Source organism: Dicentrarchus labrax, unplaced genomic scaffold, assembly GCF_905237075.1.
Source record: "Dicentrarchus labrax unplaced genomic scaffold, dlabrax2021, whole genome shotgun sequence".
Lineage (NCBI taxonomy): Eukaryota > Metazoa > Chordata > Actinopteri > Moronidae > Dicentrarchus > Dicentrarchus labrax.
The window spans coordinates 6,094,466-6,111,069 of NW_026136703.1; the positions used below are offsets into that span (position 1 = coordinate 6,094,466).

At 40.7% G+C, this 16,604-nt stretch overlaps 2 protein-coding genes across 4 annotated transcripts in view; one reads left to right on the forward strand and one right to left on the reverse strand.

Annotated features, from left to right (window-relative positions):
• Positions 1–393: 393 nt before the first annotated feature.
• slc66a3 (solute carrier family 66 member 3) lies at positions 394–6,835 on the forward strand. Its single transcript, XM_051389301.1, has 7 exons — positions 394–653; positions 2,595–2,677; positions 3,403–3,472; positions 3,611–3,668; positions 4,100–4,220; positions 5,392–5,433; positions 6,281–6,835. Exons 1-7 carry the CDS (start codon positions 508–510, stop codon positions 6,379–6,381), a joined length of 621 nt encoding a protein of 206 aa, XP_051245261.1. The 5' UTR covers positions 394–507; the 3' UTR covers positions 6,382–6,835.
• A 133-nt stretch (positions 6,836–6,968) lies between these two features.
• The window catches only part of rock2a (rho-associated, coiled-coil containing protein kinase 2a), a 33,567-nt gene continuing 23,931 nt past the window's right edge, over positions 6,969–16,604 (reverse strand). The window contains exons 17-33 of one of the 3 annotated variants that reach the window (XR_007882133.1): positions 16,275–16,434; positions 15,899–16,059; positions 15,466–15,650; positions 15,278–15,347; positions 14,700–14,803; positions 14,321–14,507; positions 13,921–14,014; positions 13,719–13,813; positions 13,354–13,545; positions 12,980–13,148; positions 12,399–12,469; positions 12,225–12,313; positions 11,990–12,068; positions 11,562–11,829; positions 11,203–11,416; positions 9,590–9,712; positions 6,969–8,747 (exon numbers count right to left, since the gene is read on the reverse strand). Coding sequence is in view for 2 of the 3 variants with exons in the window: in XM_051389280.1 (XP_051245240.1) it covers positions 8,744–8,747; positions 9,665–9,712; positions 11,203–11,416; positions 11,562–11,829; positions 11,990–12,068; positions 12,225–12,313; positions 12,399–12,469; positions 12,980–13,148; positions 13,354–13,545; positions 13,719–13,813; positions 13,921–14,014; positions 14,321–14,507; positions 14,700–14,803; positions 15,278–15,347; positions 15,466–15,650; positions 15,899–16,059; positions 16,275–16,434 (2,190 nt within the window). In the remaining variant the exon portion in view is untranslated. The remainder of the gene's footprint in view (positions 8,748–9,589; positions 9,713–11,202; positions 11,417–11,561; positions 11,830–11,989; positions 12,069–12,224; positions 12,314–12,398; positions 12,470–12,979; positions 13,149–13,353; positions 13,546–13,718; positions 13,814–13,920; positions 14,015–14,320; positions 14,508–14,699; positions 14,804–15,277; positions 15,348–15,465; positions 15,651–15,898; positions 16,060–16,274; positions 16,435–16,604) is intronic. The other 2 variants (XM_051389280.1, XM_051389288.1) reach the window with 2 other exon arrangements.

The following is a 16,604-nucleotide window of genomic DNA, read 5'->3' on the forward strand; positions in this document are numbered from 1 at the left end:
TCACTGAGGACTCTGGTGTAGTTCCAAGAATGCAGACTCATTTAAACGAGAGAGCAGGAAGAGAGACACATCAGGTTCTGAAGTCTACCTTGTGTACACAACTAGCCAATCAGCTTTCAGTGGATGTATGCGGAAGTGAAAAAAGATGCCGGCTGACAGGAAACTGCCAAGTTCACGGAATAACAAAGGAAACCAAAACAGTTCGCCTTCAAAATAAAAGTGTATCCAGCTGTCTATTTAGCTGTCAGAAAAGTTAAAGAAAAGTTTAGGTTTACAATAAATCTAAAGTATTATGGTTTTCCCTTTGGATCTTCAAAACAAACATATTCTAGCACGACGGCAACACGCGCGAGTTTACTTTCTTTTATTTCGTAAGTACACAACGGAAGTCTTTTCTAAATCCATCTAACTTATCACTGGTGACATCGCAGCAGCAGCATCTGGCTGCTACTTTGAGCCAAATTTGACAATCTAAAGTTCACAGTTTGTTCAATCTATCTCCGGAAAATGCAGTCCGACTCGCTGCTACATGTCGCTAACTTCAGCACGCTGTTTGTGTGCATGGTGCTCAAGTTCCCGCAGATCTTCGTCCTAATGCGAGCGAAGTCAACGAGCGGAGTCAGCCTCAACAGTCTTCTCCTGGAGCTCATCGGGTGTGTGGTTTTGTTTAGTCGAACTTCTGGGGTTAATGTTGGCGGTTGTTTGTACTGTAAAGTGTGCAACTTAGAGAGGGAAGGAAGTTCACTGTGACCGGTGTGTTAAAGTATGCAGTGCATTACTTACTATTAGTCAGTGCCGACTGGGCACGTTCCTTGTGAACCTCCAAACTCCATTTAAAATATTTGTAATTTATAGCGGTCTGTGTTCTAGGTAAGGTAGTGTATATCCTTACACGTTATATAACACCGCTACTGAATCCTTAATACATAGTGGTCATTTCGGCATGTGTTTGAACCACCACCTACCTTGTATTTAAGTAAAACTTATATAATCACTGCGGGAGCCTCACTACCCCACTGTTGTCCTTTAGGCGGGGGAAATGAAGGAAATGCATGAGCACATCCTTATATAGACTATACTGGTGCGAGGACGAGGATGCAAGGTCAGTTTAGATTAAGTGTGAAATAGGACATGTAGAGATTGTCTCCAGGAGGCTCACTGGCTCCGTTTTTTAGGCACACAACCCAAAAGCTCCTTTATAATAGAAACTAATCCCACTGTGAAGGCTTAACACTAACAATTGTGTTTTGTTTACAGAGCGGAGGATTTTGAGGACATTTGGCCTCAGTTTGGTCTGTTTGTCCTCACATCTGTGTGAAGCACTGTGATGTCTGTCTGGTGTTAAATCAGTGCAGAACACTACTTCTTGATGTGGCTCTTGTGTGTTCAAATTTAGTGCCAGTGTTCCTTGTTGGGCTAGTTGAGATATCGCTTAACTCTTTAGAATTAAAGCATCATATTTAGTTTGGGACTAGGCAGCTTTGTGTCTTTGAGGCTGTATAATTTCTCTGTGTCCTGTCTCTCCTCGGTGCCTGGCAGTGGCTGCGCTGTCCTAAATGTCTCCACTGTGTTGGTGAGCGACAGCCTGCTGTCATTGTGCATGCTACACTGAAATAGCCGAGTCTTAAAGCTGCACTGGGTATCATGTTTAAAAATAAAAGTCATTGTATATAGTACATGTTGGCACAGATTTACACTGACATTCATTTTGGTAATGGATATGTTAAATCACAAGCCATGATGAGGCACATCCTTATTCAGACAGACCTTAATAAAATTACTTAATGGCCCTTGTAATGGAAGATTCAAATGTGTCTCCCCAGCTGCAGTGAGAGAGATCATTCACTGTATGAAGCATCACACAGGGGCCTGGTCTGTGAACATGCTGTGTGCAGTTTACTGACACTGCCTTCCAGGATTTTGGAGTATTGTCAAACAGCTTCCTCTACCAGCCATCTGACACCATGTGAAAATGCCTCGTGCAGCTTTAACTTGAATTTTGTTTTGGTTGCTTATCGTTATGGCAACTTCACCCTGCATCAGCTTCTCAGCCATTGCCTGACCTGCACATAGAAACCTGTACACACCAACAGCCTTTAAACTCGTGCATCCAGCTGCATGTCAGCTTGCTAAACAGGCTCTTCAGCTGGGGAATGTCTGAGGTTATTTGTGCTGAAGACTAATTGGAGACTGAGTTTGTTGTAATATCTGTAAACAGATATCTGAATATGAATGCAGATATCTGTAAATTGTTGTCAGATTACTGCCAATGGGTTCCAAGATTGAGTTTGTTGTATCTGATCACTGTTATTTTATATTTGCTGAACACGTTTAGCAGAGCCACTTCCATAAAGAGTCAATTGAACATTGACTGCTACTGTTTGTCAGTTAAACAATAATCAGTTAGTCATAATGCCTGAGCTACAGCTTGGTATAAATGGCTGGCATGGCAAGGGAAAGCCCTTCTCACTATATCAGGCTTTGAGTGTTCTCAGTAGCACATTTTTTACATATTTGTGCTTGATCATTGCTTCTATGATTTCATACTAAACAATACAATGCAATGCAATAACCTGATACCATCTGTTTTACAGGTTCATTGTTTTTGTTACGTACCAGATGTACTATGACTACCCACCTCCAACATACCTGGAATATCCAATTCTCATTGCTCAAGGTGAGTTGTCTTTATTATATTATGTGAAGAGCATTATTAAGAAGTGCAATTTCTCATTTTGTAAGTAAAGGTCCATTTTCCTAATTTTCTGTAAATCTAATTTTGGAGCTGGTAGGTTTATATTTCAAACACACTCTGTGTTAAATGCTTTACACTTCAATCCATAGTACCTGTCTATTGAATGCATTCAAACAAGAGCTCAAACACAGTAACCTACCATGTTAGAGCAAGGCAGAACATTAGATTGACAACTGTATACCCACGGTTTAATTTCGTACACAGGGGTTTGACAGAAAATCAATAGATCATCCACATGGTTGATGTGGGCCATAATTGATGTCACATGAGAATGTTCCACGATCACAATACATGCATGTAGTGTAGAAACATATGACTTGACATGGGTCTCCACTGAGGAGGGCATAAGGTCATCTATGACCTTTATTGATCTCCATTTGTAAACAGCAGAAACCGTAATAACAAACCATCACTCTTCCTATCTTCCTACTGCACTCGAGTCTCTAGAGGAGCCCAGATCCACCCAGAGAGGTCTGTTACTGACAGAAACAATTATGACATCTTATCAACAGAGGAAGCTGATACCTTGTGTCCCCAAAAGCACCTAACTTATATGATTCAGTGCTCCTTCAGATGGAAGTGAAATGCAGCCCCATTGACCATGTGCCCCACAGTGGTGTGTGTTATAACCTGCCCTGTGTCCTCAGATGTCATTCTTCTGCTCCTGATTCTTCATTACAACGGCAGCCTGCGGCAGAGCCTTATCTATGCCTTGGTGTATCCTTTCATCACTTTCAAATAGCCCTGGATGTGAAAGTGTTCACTCAATGTGGAAGAGAATCAATGACCCATTGGCCTTTTGTTGATACCTCTGACAGTGTGCCACGTGTTATTGCCTTAACGTAATGTGTTTAGGTTCGTCGGAGGTTGGAAGCTCCTCACTGTGGAGAAGTGGATCATCGATTTGGCTATGGTAATAAATCAGTTTAACGTCAATCATAAGTCACAGTGTGTCACAAAGAAAGTAAAGAGATGGCATGTCATCAGTCAAGAGTAATGAGGTGGAGATTTGAGCAGAAAGTTACTCAGACCTCATTTCACCTAGTGTATCTCAGGAAGACACCCAGACCTTATAAATGCCAAGTGGTCTTGTTGGTTAATGAGATGAATGTGTCTGAAGGCAGTTTTTGCATATAAGTAAGTGAGAGCAGTGATCCTACAACTGCTTTCCCTCTTAAAAGTTTTTTTTTTTTTTTTTTTTAGGCAAGCTACATCAAGTGTCGGACATTTCTCACTTTTTGAAATGAAGCTGAATTGTAGTTATACAGGTCATTATGTAATATGAACATGCAGAAACACTGGAGACCAAATCAGTATCCGTTCTGACCTCCACTCTCTTCTCAGAGCCTGTGCACATTCATCAGTGCAGCCAGTAAGTTCGCCCAGTTGCAGTGCCTATGGCGGTCTAAAGATGGTGGACAGGTTAGCGCCCTCTCCTGGGCTATGGCTACCTACACTTGTATGGGTGAGTATCATATACTAGACATGTGAACACCGTAGTCCTCTGTGTGTTGCACCTTTTTCCTTCCCCAATTTCTCTATATTCCCTTCCTGTCCAGACTGTTTGCAGCAAACTGCCACAATTAATCTATTAGTTAGTTATTTCACGATGTAAAACCAAAACGATGAGCTGAAAGATGCTAAAAAGCTACTTAAACCAGGGGAACTGCAGAGTAGACTCCTTTCACATGTACACGTCCTCATTTGATCATTTGTTATTAAAAAAAATTTCAGGTTTCAGACTTCAAGTTATAATCTGAGCTCTGTGGGGTTTCTAAAAGTAGCCGTTTTAGAGCTCTGAGAAAACTTCGCTGCTCATTATGGGGTCCAACACTTTGCAAGAATTGTATCAAGTAGATTGCTACAACCTGAAACTGCCCTGCAATATTGAGATATACTGTCCTTTTTGGGGTCATGAAAGTAAGTGTTATTACTTTAGTTGCTCTTTAGCGCTCCACTAGTGGGAGGATGAATCTGTTTTGTGAGTCATAAATCCAACAGAAAGCCAGCGGTCAATAAAGAGAGAAATAATACTCATAACGTTGAAAAATGCATTATTTGTGATTAAAATTATGGTTGTTAATAATGTATCAGTGGCCCCCACAGTAAATGATTTCACTGCTTTAATGGGAGCTCAGACGCCTTCTTATAGGAGCTCAGCTCCCACTGGCTCCCACATAGACTATAGCAGCTTTAAATGTGACTATTTAATGCCATGGAGTGGTAGGTTTGGAAAACTTGTGATCACTAAAACCCATATTGATAATAACAGCCATGCATGGACCCCACAATAAGTAGGACATTAATAGTATAATTGAGTGAAAACTTTTGAAAACGCCTCATTAGAATCAATTAGTTCAGGTTAATGAGTCTTAAAGCTGACCTCCATTCTTCTCCAAACCTCATGTTTAGTATTCCTAATAAATTCAGAAATGCTTAAAACATTTCTGAGACTTTCTCCTCCCTAAAGTATTGTTACTGTAATGTTTCAGTTCATAAATATGTATATTAATGAACTGAGCTATTTACTCAGCTCCTAATTTAATAAATTAACAACTCCACACTTCATTAATTAAATATTAGATGCTCTGTTGGATAATGAGGATGTCATTAACTTGGCTTCCTCTTTGTTGCAGCACGGATTTACACCACCACAGTGACTACTGGAGACACGCAGGGTAAGTCAGACTGAATTACAAATGACTGTATGTGTAATACCCCAGATAGGATTTTTTTTATGATCTCTATATAAATCTTTTTAAAGAGTCCCTTCTAAAATATTTATAACTACCATCATAGTTTTACATGAGTGATGGATTTTTTTAGTTTGCTATGAGGAAGCCTGCTGTGCACTAAGCGGGAGTCTATAATATCCAGTACTGATACCTGTGTTCTCCTGAAGCAAATTTTGTTTTAAAACCCAATTCAATTCTTAGGAGATTTGTAGTTTTTGTATCTTTTCAAGGGAGAAAATGCAAAACATGCTATCGTAGTTTCTTAGCTTAGCAAGAAAGTCTCTATGTAAGCATGGATGGATTATAAGGCAACCGCCTCCTGGGCACAGACATTTAAAATCCCCCCCACCCCTCCTACTGTACATAGGAGCCAGACACCCAGACTTAAAGAGACACAAAATGACATTTTTATGCTGATTTGTAGAGTTTCTGCATCTCATTGAAGTGTTTTGTAGTTGTTTTGTCAACTTTTCAACAGGATCACTTCTCTGGCCCCAGGGCCCACTGACCCCTTGGGCACCTGGGTAGGCTTGTTTAATCCATCCATGTATCCAAAAGCAAAAATATTTCTATAAAACATGAGAAACTACTCAATCAGTTTTGTTATTCCTATCTTAAGAATCAAAGTGGGAGTGAATGAGTCTGCTGAAAGAGAAAAGGCATTCTGAGGATTGATAAAAAATAAATGTATGCATTTATTGATTGATTTCAACAGTTTGCAGCCTCAGAATTGTGGCTTTCATGATGTATTAGTCTCGCTCTTAAATCTAATAAAATCCCTCTGTCACAGTGCTGGTGCGGTTCATCGTCATGACGTTGCTCAACATGTGGGTGCTGCTCACTGTGCTCTACTACCAGAAACACAGCGGCAGGTCCAAGAAAGAAGACTAAGTGTTAAAAATGGATCCTGGGGCTGACTGGCTGCACTGTAAACCGGCAGTTCTTCCTCATCTCTTCCAGCTCTGTTCACTAGAGAGATTACTGGGTTACTCTGGACACAGCAAGGACTGAAAAACAAAACTGACAGGTACAATGGTTACATGCAGCTTTTGTAATACTGACCTATAAAATGTGCTTTTATATTGTTACCTCAGTATTTAACCCACACATTTATTTTAATAACATTCCAGTGACTAAAAATCTTCTACAACTTGTAGTGAGGACAGAGACCAATGCTTTTTCATACTGTATGTGAAAAAATGTAGTGTTATTAGATAGGACAGCACAAGCCAAGCATATCTGAGATCTTCCTACTCAGGAAAGAAATACTGTATTTTAAAAAGCTTTTCCAAGTGTAAAGTTCTTTTCTGAATTATTTTAATAAAGCAAACATTCTAGCTTCTTACACTGTGGTAATGTCAGTCTCATGCATTTAAAAACTCACCCATAAAAAGAGAAATGATGTTGTGCACCATTTACAGAATTATAGCTTCCAAGATATTATTTTTTAAGACAGAAAAATAATCCAAAACCAAAAGGCACATCCATGTCTTTATTGTTGAAGTAGTTATTATTATAGAGCTGTTTGGTAGCAAACATGCAATCTGGATGTAGAGCCCTTAAATACAAAGTGGACAAGGCTGTATAAATAATATAATGTGCACTGTATGGCATGTAAAATATATACTGTGTATATTTATATGTATAAAACATGCTTCTTGGTTAAAGGAGAGCACTCAGTACAGGCACACAAACACACACGCACACAAACACACACACACGCACACACACACACACATAGTTACTCTCCACTTGCTATATAAGCCACATACACACAACAATGTGCCCAAACTCAGAGTTTGGTTACTTTTAATACAAAAATATCAGGACAAACACTTTTAGAAAAACGTTCAATGGAATAGTTCTGCTCAGTATTTTGACTCATGGGATATGATTGCATACCTTCATTGTTTCTGCTTCGTATTGGTCAATTCCCCTCATTTTCCATTGTCAGGAAATGACTTAAAACTACATTTCTAATAGGTGGAGGCCTGTGGGTGACAGCACTTAAGTGTGCGGCCTGAAAAGGCAAACACATGCAAGTTCACTCAGAGTAGTTGGTGATGAAAGGGGGCTTCAGTCAAGTATATTTGGATAGAAGTAATACAATGCCTGCGTGTCATCTCTGGTGAAGCCCAGATGTACATTCAAAAAAAAAAAAAAAAAAAAAAGAGCGGAGCTCGGATCAGAAAAGCATTAACGGTGCACCCCTTGAATTCAGTAAACATTAACCCTCATAATTGACAGTGCAGGTTTGAAAGATTATGGGATTGTGAGGATCTCATGTCTGGGCCTTTATCTAATGCCATTCAGAACAGGATTCAGTTCACTTGTAACCATTACTGTAGTCATACAAGACAAACCGGTGATTCAGAGCGTGCCTGAGTCAGAAATTTGAATAAGAGGCGCTCAAGGAATTATTCCCTCAAATCCTAGAGGAATCTGAGACTCCTTCCCCACCTTGTTGACTTTCCTAGAAGTCACAGTTCATTTGCTTAAGTACCTTATTCAAGTTTCTGTGACCCGTGTGGACGCGCACCTGAAAGCAGAATGGTGGGAAGCAAGAAGCTACAATCAATATGTTAAAGAGTTTGAGTAAGCCAAAGTACAGATACTGTATCTGGGATCAAGTTCAACAAGCTCAGCTGCATTCAGCCAACAAACTACAGAATTTACCATCTTCTGAGCGTAGTGTTCCCCATTAAACCCTTCATATTGTTCATCATTAAACACAAGAATGTCTTTTTATTTGGCCACAAGTGTTCCCAAAGGTGGTGAGGAAGAGCTCAGAGTTTTCCTGTTAGGTCCTTCAATCAGACAGTGTGTCCTGGTGAGAAGTGTTGAGGTAAGTGTATCCCCTTCTTGCCAGCCCTAGTCTGGCTTTTAAGAGCTCTCTTCTGTTCTGTGGGAGCTGAACAAGCTACTCCAGCTCCCCAGAGACACATAATTGCTCTAGTCAAGGGCCCGACAGAAGACTTCGGCTAATATGCTTACAAGCCATCCAGCTGGGTGAAAGGATCACACAGGGGTTGAGTTTGATAGTCGTTACCGCTTCAATTTGCTGGGAAAGAAGTTCAACAAAAAGGGAAATACAGACTTTGTAACTCTCACAGGCTGAAGCATGACAGGGTGGGTTGTGGAGAAGTGATGTGGAGTTCAGTGTGCCGATCTGCAAACGGAGCTTTGTATACAGTCTTTGATTTAGAAGGAAACACCCCAACACCTTGACGATGCACCACACTCCCAAGCAAGGTTAACTGGAAGAGAGAAGGAGAAATGGATGCAAGATTAGTGTCAGAAAATAACGTTTAAATAATACTAACTGCACTGCTACTCACTTATTTCATCATTTTTCGGTCTTCAGACCTATACCAGGAAAGGTTTATGAATTTCTTTGGTTTCTTCAGTCCAGATGTACACCCGTGGTCAGTAAGACTTTATGGTGTGCACGGACTTTGTAATAATACCACAGAACTCTTTTTTTTTTTTTTCAGAAATACTAAATCAATTCTATGGATTGAGTCTATAGAGTCTGACAGAAGTTCTGTTTCTGGCTTTAATAAAAAGTTCCCCCCCCCCCCATCATTTACCTTAGTACAAATAGAGCTATATACTGAGGGGACATTTTACAGTTGAAAAATATTTTGCTGCGAAATCACAGATACATTGGGATCTGGTGTTAAAAAGGAAAATAATATATTATACCATTTTATATTACGTTAAGTCTTTTTATTGCAAATAACAATTTAAAAAATACAGAGGAGATATTTGCACTTGCACAACAGTGCATCATGATATAATCAGGTATTTGTCTAATCTTCAGCCCCTAAATAAATGATGAAACAACAGACGTACAACATTAACCCACAAGACAATGTATCTGCTTTCATTTAAAGCACCCAGTGGCAACGTAATCCAAGCTATCAGGTGGGCAGCCAAATGTTTCCCACAGATTTAAGGAACCCCAACAAGCACATGCACTGGGACCAACATATGTGGACAAAGCCCACCACCAACCCCACCACAAACTGACAACCAGGAGTGTGTCTGAACATTCAGTGCAAAAAGACACTTTTTGGTTGTAATCAAACATACACACATTCAGGAATTGAGTGGTTTACTGGGAAACGTCTGGGCAAAGGGAGAACAAGGTGGGAGAAGTCATCAATTGTACCAGTGTCCACTGTGGGATTCTTCTCGCCTTATTTGGAAGCCATTTGATCTGCGAGGGCGTGAGGTCAGAGGGCATAAGGTCACGATGGGTGAGATATGTTTAAGGACCTTAACAGGATGATGTGACTAGAAAACAGCACCTTTAGTCTCAGCAGCAGCTTTAGAAATATTAATGTTTGGTTGGCTACCACCTCAAAAACAACATCATGGAGTTTTTCAAGGTAGCAGAGAATAAGAAGCAGTGTCTTGAAACACTGCACTTCCTTTCATCAATATTAAATTTGTTCTCCAGTGTTTCCATCTCTTTTTAAAATCACAGCAAATTGGAACTGTAGATGTATAAACTGATGCCTTGTGGAAACAGTGCTCCACTGCCACTGAAATCACTGCACTGCACTGCACAGCACACACCGCACACACCGTTACCATATGCAGTCATCAGAAATGAATAGAGGAACAATCATCATCGATATCATCCAATGCCCAGTGCCAGTCCTGAAGACCAAAGTCCTCAAATCTGAAAGGGGAGATTAGTTTTGATGGCCAGGTAACACTTACACATACAATCTGATAACCATGAATAGAGTCTTTTCAAATGTAGGATTGGCTACTGTTCTCATGTTAAAGAGAAAGGTGTTATATAAGGGGAGATCCTGAAATACAAAGCCAGACGGACTAGAGGGGGAAACTGAAAACAGCATCTTATCTTCTGCAGGCTAATCATGTATACAGAGAACAAAGCTCCCCAGCTGCTCTGCTCACTGTCTCACACTTCAAAAACACTTCTCACTGACACTGCAGTGAATTCTGGATACAAGGACATCTTTTATTCTCCTCTACAAGAATTGATCCCTTGCATATACACAGCAGTCTTTGGGGTTTCACACACAGGATATAGAAATATCAACATTGCTTTTGTTAGATTTGGTAACTCTGGATGCACTATAGATGAGACTGATATCATCAGCATTATTGGACTGAACTAGCAAGGAGCTAACAGTGGCCAATTTTCAACAGATTTAAATTTGACACCAAAAGATTCAGAACATTCAGTTACAATAATAATTACTATTATTTCAAATTCTAACTTGACTTTGAAACAGCAGCCACACGGTGGGACACAACTATCCACTACCGAGCCCCCAAAAGGGTCACGGTGAAATTCTATTGTGAAACTACTATTGTGTTCCCTCACAATAACTTTTGTGTTACCTTGCAATACTTTTTGTATTCCTCCTGATCCATAGAAACAGTGTGTTAGTTTAGTCCAAGGAACGCAAAAGAACCATGATCTTTCAGAAAATGCATGCAGTAAATAATGTGTTAGCTTTAAAAAGGTTTAAAAGGTTACTGTCTCAATAATATGTATTAAAACCCTCAATCTTATCTTTGCAGCACTGGAAACCTCCTGAATAACCAAATACTTTATACAACATGAAAATCAACAAATCAAATGAGTCTTAAATACTGAAAACTGTTTTAAAAGCTTGTCCAAAAAGCATTAACTGTGCAGACATGATCTCTTGTCTGCTTTGCTACCTGCTCTTGCTTGTGGGGAGCTGTCGACTGGGCCTCCTCATGGACTGGCTTGGCTGGACCTTCATGGAGGCGCGTGGCGAGGAGCGTGCAAAGTGCTCTGGTGGTGGAGGCTTCTTGGGAATCTTCTTGACCAGTCGACTCACCCACTTCTGCTGCTCTTCCTGGGATATGGCCAGTAGCAGCAGGTTCTTGGCCGTAGACACGTCGTAGTTCACTGGTGGTGGGAGAGAGAGTTATAATCTTCAGTTATCTTTATTCGCAACACTGGTATGACTGAAAACTCTTTCTCACATCCTAAAGCTGCACCAATAAACCTGTTCGTTCACAGATTCTTCAGTTCCTATGTGAATGCATCCTACCTTTGCATGGAGCGATGATCTCCTCCTTCTTGTCCATGTGGTCCTTGTGGCACTTGATGTGGCAGCGTCGGCACTCCAGAGCAGGCGGCGGCTTGAACATGTTCCACAGCGGCTTGGTGCACGCCTCACAGTTGGTGGGGAAGTGGTAGAGAGTGGGGATGAACTCGTGGCCCTTGTGGCAGATGTAGCTAGACTTCTCTCCAATGGCCAGTGGCTCCACAGGAAACTCCGGCTCCTTCTTGCTCTCGCCTTCATTGGCATAAAGGATCTGGAAAGTTGATATAGAATGAGGATTAGAGCATATTTGTCTACATGTGTGCTTTTGTGACAATCAACAAACATCAAATACTGATCATCCAGAACTTAAGGCGCCACAGTACAATTTAAGATTTCAACAATAAAACCCCTGAAGCGGTGCCAAGACGGACCTGGAATATCCTGGGAATCTCTTTGGCGTCAGCACGGTACACATCTGTTTGAGTGACAGGCCTCACATGGAAGAGTTTGCTGTGTGAAAAAAAATAAGTTGACGGCTCCATTATTACACTATGTCAGCTGCATCTCAATTCAAAAAATATTGCTGCCACAGGACACAGTGAACTCGTAAACCAACACGAGTCCTGGCTGGTCTTCTCAGCAGACTAGATTAGCGGTCATACTCACTCTATATCAAGGACCATGTAAGGAATGGACTGCTCTTTGTCTTGCTCGTTGTTGTAGAAGAGAATCTTCTTGCTGCTCACTACAACATACTACAGCAACAGAACAGACATGGTAAGGTTTATGTCGATCAAGGAGAGGCTGTGATACATCATTAAGGAGTTTTGTTCTCTGTACCTTTTTCTCCCATCCAAACTTCTTGGTGTTGTTTCTAACAGGGAGAGAGAGCCAGCCTTCCAATCTCGTTTCTGAGTGGGAGGAAGAGACGGCGAAAGTTACAGTGTGTCAGTAGAATTATAATCAGTCAGTGTTAAAATAAAAACACATTTTCAAACCAACTAAAATACAAGGTAGTTACCTTCCTTATCCAATTTTCTTGAATAAAAAGTTACTTAAGCCACAGGAGTGAAGCCAATATTGATTCACCTCTCTCTGTATCTTTAAAAACACCAGCTCTGATACAAGGTCTAATCCTCTTTTACAACTGTATTAACTGAATGAAAGAGTATTTTCTTCCAAAATGGTTGAATGGAATGTGCAGCAGCAGCAGACATACCTTAATTCAGCCACAAATATTAAAAAAACACTTTCACAATTACTAGTATTAATATTACAATTTCCTTCAAAAGCCAAATCCTCATCTAAGTAAGCACTATTTTTGGTATGCCCAACTATACTTTGTTGTTTGAAAGTATGAAAATGAAAATTAAGTTGGGTGAGAGTTACATATACATCTTTCAGGAAGGTTGAGGGCTTACCTGTGTATGCATCATCAGCATCAAAATCTGGCCCACTGCTGACGCTGGCAGAGTCCATTGATTGAACGCTGAGCGACTGCAGGAGGTTCCTCAGCTGCTCGATGTCGCTGTCCTTACTGTCCAGAGCCATCTGCAGCTCAATACGCATCTGGCTCTCTTCTGACAGTTGCTGCAAATAAAAAAACAACCAAAAAACAAGGTCCAGTCAAAGATAATAAAGGAGGATAACAGATGCTGCCGCACGTGCCCATTCAGCCTAAAGAAAATGTTGTTAGTTGAACTGGTCTTTTCTTTTGTACGGCAGCCTAAAATTGACATTATTAATGAGGAAAGATCATACATGACTTGAAACCGTGTGTGACTGTTCTACTAACCGCCTGCATTTCATTGATCTCTCTCTGGTATTTGATGATGGAGCTGTTGAGTTTTTCCTTCTCCGACCTCAGCTCCAACTGCAGCTTCCTGTTCTCCTTCTCCTTCCGCCGCATGTCTGTGTCGTTACCACGGCGACTGCCTCCACCACGAACCTCCTTTCTGTTCATGATCTCTGCAAGCTTATTGACGGCCTGTAGATGGACACGAGTTCCAAAGTTCATGTTTTAGTCTGTTTTTCAGAGATAACCCATATCCAGAAGGTCTTCTCCAACATTTAGCTCTTAGTTTTGAACCAAAACCTTTCAAGTTGCTGTTTAAGTGACTAAAAATGGAGCACAAAGATGGTACATCATCTTTGGCTTACCTGGGTTTTCAGCGTCCTCTCTGACTGCAGCTGCTTCTCAAATGTCTGCTTCATGTGGCTTATCTGGTTCTCCCAATCCTTTGACTTTTCTGATTCTGAAAAAATATAAATGTCAACCCAGAAAATATTTTTTTATTCATAGTAAAAGTTATTATGTTATTATCCAAGTTAAATCTACATCATCTATCAACATTGTCATTACCTTCTAATGCCTCCTTCAGTTTATTGTTCAGCTCCTCCTTCTCATTAGCTAGGTTGGCAACATCACTGGTCAGGGTCCTATTGGCTTCCTCCAGCTGCATGGGGAAAAAGAACTCACGTTCACTATGTAACAGGTAATTGAGCACTGTATAAGCTGTCTGCCACTGCCACCTGTTGTCCAACAGCTGTAAAGTCTGTTTTCATTGTGTCTCTATACAGTCTGAGAGTGCAATGCTTTCACTTAGTTGTTGTATAATATAATGTATAGAATGAGGCAAGCTATCCTCTTTATCTAATGTGGTGAACAGCTGTTTCACTCACACCAGAAAAAGGTTGCCAGCAATACCTTTCAGATCATCTGGATTTAACTGTGAAGGCAGGAGAAAGTTGATGCCACTCACCGAACTGATGGTGATGTCCTTCTCAGCTAGCTCCTGACGATGGCGGGCCATCATCTCCTTCAGTTCCAGCTCTTTCATTATCTTCTCCTTCTCCAGGTCTGAGTACTGCTCCTCAGCGATGGAGCGCGCCAGCTGCTCTGAATCAGCCTTTGTCAGTGTGATCTCAAGCTGAGCTGCCAATGAGTCCCTGAAAGAAATTGTAAAAACTAATGAAAGGCTGAACAACTATTAATTATAAACCCAGAATATAAATCCAGAGATATAAATTAACTCACTGCTTCATTATTTTGTCTTGTCTTTAGTTTTTAAAGAAAAACTGCTTTTGAATTTTCACTGATGTTTAAAGTATTAAATCATATTTTTCCAACAGCCAGCCCACCTCTCCTCTTGTAGTTCCTGCAGAGACTGCTGCGCATCTTTGTAGAGTTTGTTTCTCTCCTCACACTCCTCCTTTAGTTCCCGAACCTGGGTCTTATACAGCGTCTGAAAACACAACAAACAGGTCAAACACACCTTGCACACACAGGTAATATATTAAAACACACTTTGATGCTACTCCATGCATCTCATGAATTCACTGTACATCCTCAATCATGAAAACAAAAACTCCTGAGTAATAATCCACATACACTGTGTACAGATCAGCCAATAAAATAAAAACTATGATAAAGGGAAACAGGGTTCATTAAGCATTACATTATTCCATTTACACTGATCATGTAATGTCTGCTTCTAGAGATACATAAAAATTAAGTAATAGGGCTCCACTGAACAGTGAACATCGATTCCTTTCTCAGCTATTCAATAGACAGCATGCATTAGCTACAGAAATAAAAGGAATGTTCTGGTGGCATATAACAACCCACACACTCAGCAACCAAGATGTTGAACCATAATGTGCTGCGCTTAGTCATTTTGCATCCACATTAGTAATTACAGAGCAGAATAAAAACTCACGGAGAAATACTGTTCAGCTTCTAACTGGTCCTGTAATTCCTTCATTTGCCCGTCTGTGTCCTGTCTTTCTCTGTAGTCGAAAATATAAAGAAAATTCTATTACTCGTCATCCTTTTTATGTCAAAATATGAAGCCTTGAGTATGAAAAGAAATATGCCAGATAAGGGTTCAACAAAATATAAACTGACTTGCGCAACTCTTGGTTCTGTTTCTCCAGGCTGCGTTTAATGTCCAGCAGGTGATTAGTTTCCTGCTTGAGTTGCTTCTCGGAGGTTCGCAGAGAGCTGAGCTGCTGGTTCTGGGCCTTCAGGTCGTTCTGGGTGAGGTTACGCTTCTGGGTCTCCTGCTCAATCCTCAGCGTCAGGTTCTTCACCTGAAAGAACGAACAAAACACAGGAGGGACAGAGAAGTGAGGAGAGGCTGTGTTGAATGTTGAATTTGCTGTTGTTATTGTTTTGTCTGTACTTCCGGTTCTTGTAAATTGCCACTGAATAACAGTCATCGCTCTACAGCTCAGAACTGACACATTGTTATACAGGCTAGAACATTTGTTTCTGTAGGTGGCATTTAATATCTAAACACACACTTCTCTCTTCCCCTAGACAGAATATAAACACTCACCTCCTCAGTTAGTCGGTCCTTGTGTCTGCGCAGCTCGTCTAGTTTCTGCAGAGCCTGTTTATAGTCACAGTCCATCATGCTGCTGTGTTTCTCCAGCTCCAGTATTCGGTTCTCTAAACGAAGTTTGGCTGCTCGCTCCTCTGCCAGCTTCTGCTCCATCTCTGCATGGAAGTTATTTAATTATATCAATACATTTTCCACATGGTGAAGTTGTGTTAATCAATAGTAAAGAGTAAAAAGTATGTAAAGCTGTAATAAGAAATCCACATTGTGTACGACTCGTAATTCAGATCTTCCCCCTCACAACATCTGTTATGTAATGGTACAAACTAGGACAGTTGAAGCAAACAAGAAAAGAAAGGGTCTGTGCCCTTACCCTTCATGGACTCTGACTTGGCGCCCTCGATGGTTACTTTGATCTTGCTCTTGTCTGCCAGCAGTGCTCTGGTGGCCTTATGAGAGGCCTCCTCCTGCTCCAGCTCCTGCTGCAGAACCTTCAGCTTGTAGGTCAAATCAATCTCCTTGTTGCTCATCTCCTGCACAAAAGAAAACAAACTCAGTGAAACCCTGAGAGCAAATTCAACACACAACACATCCAATGACATAGTAATGACAATAACGAAACACTGCACTCAAACAAACACAATCTGAAATCATTATCAAAGAATTGAAGCACTGAATGATTACAGTGCATCACTAACCAACC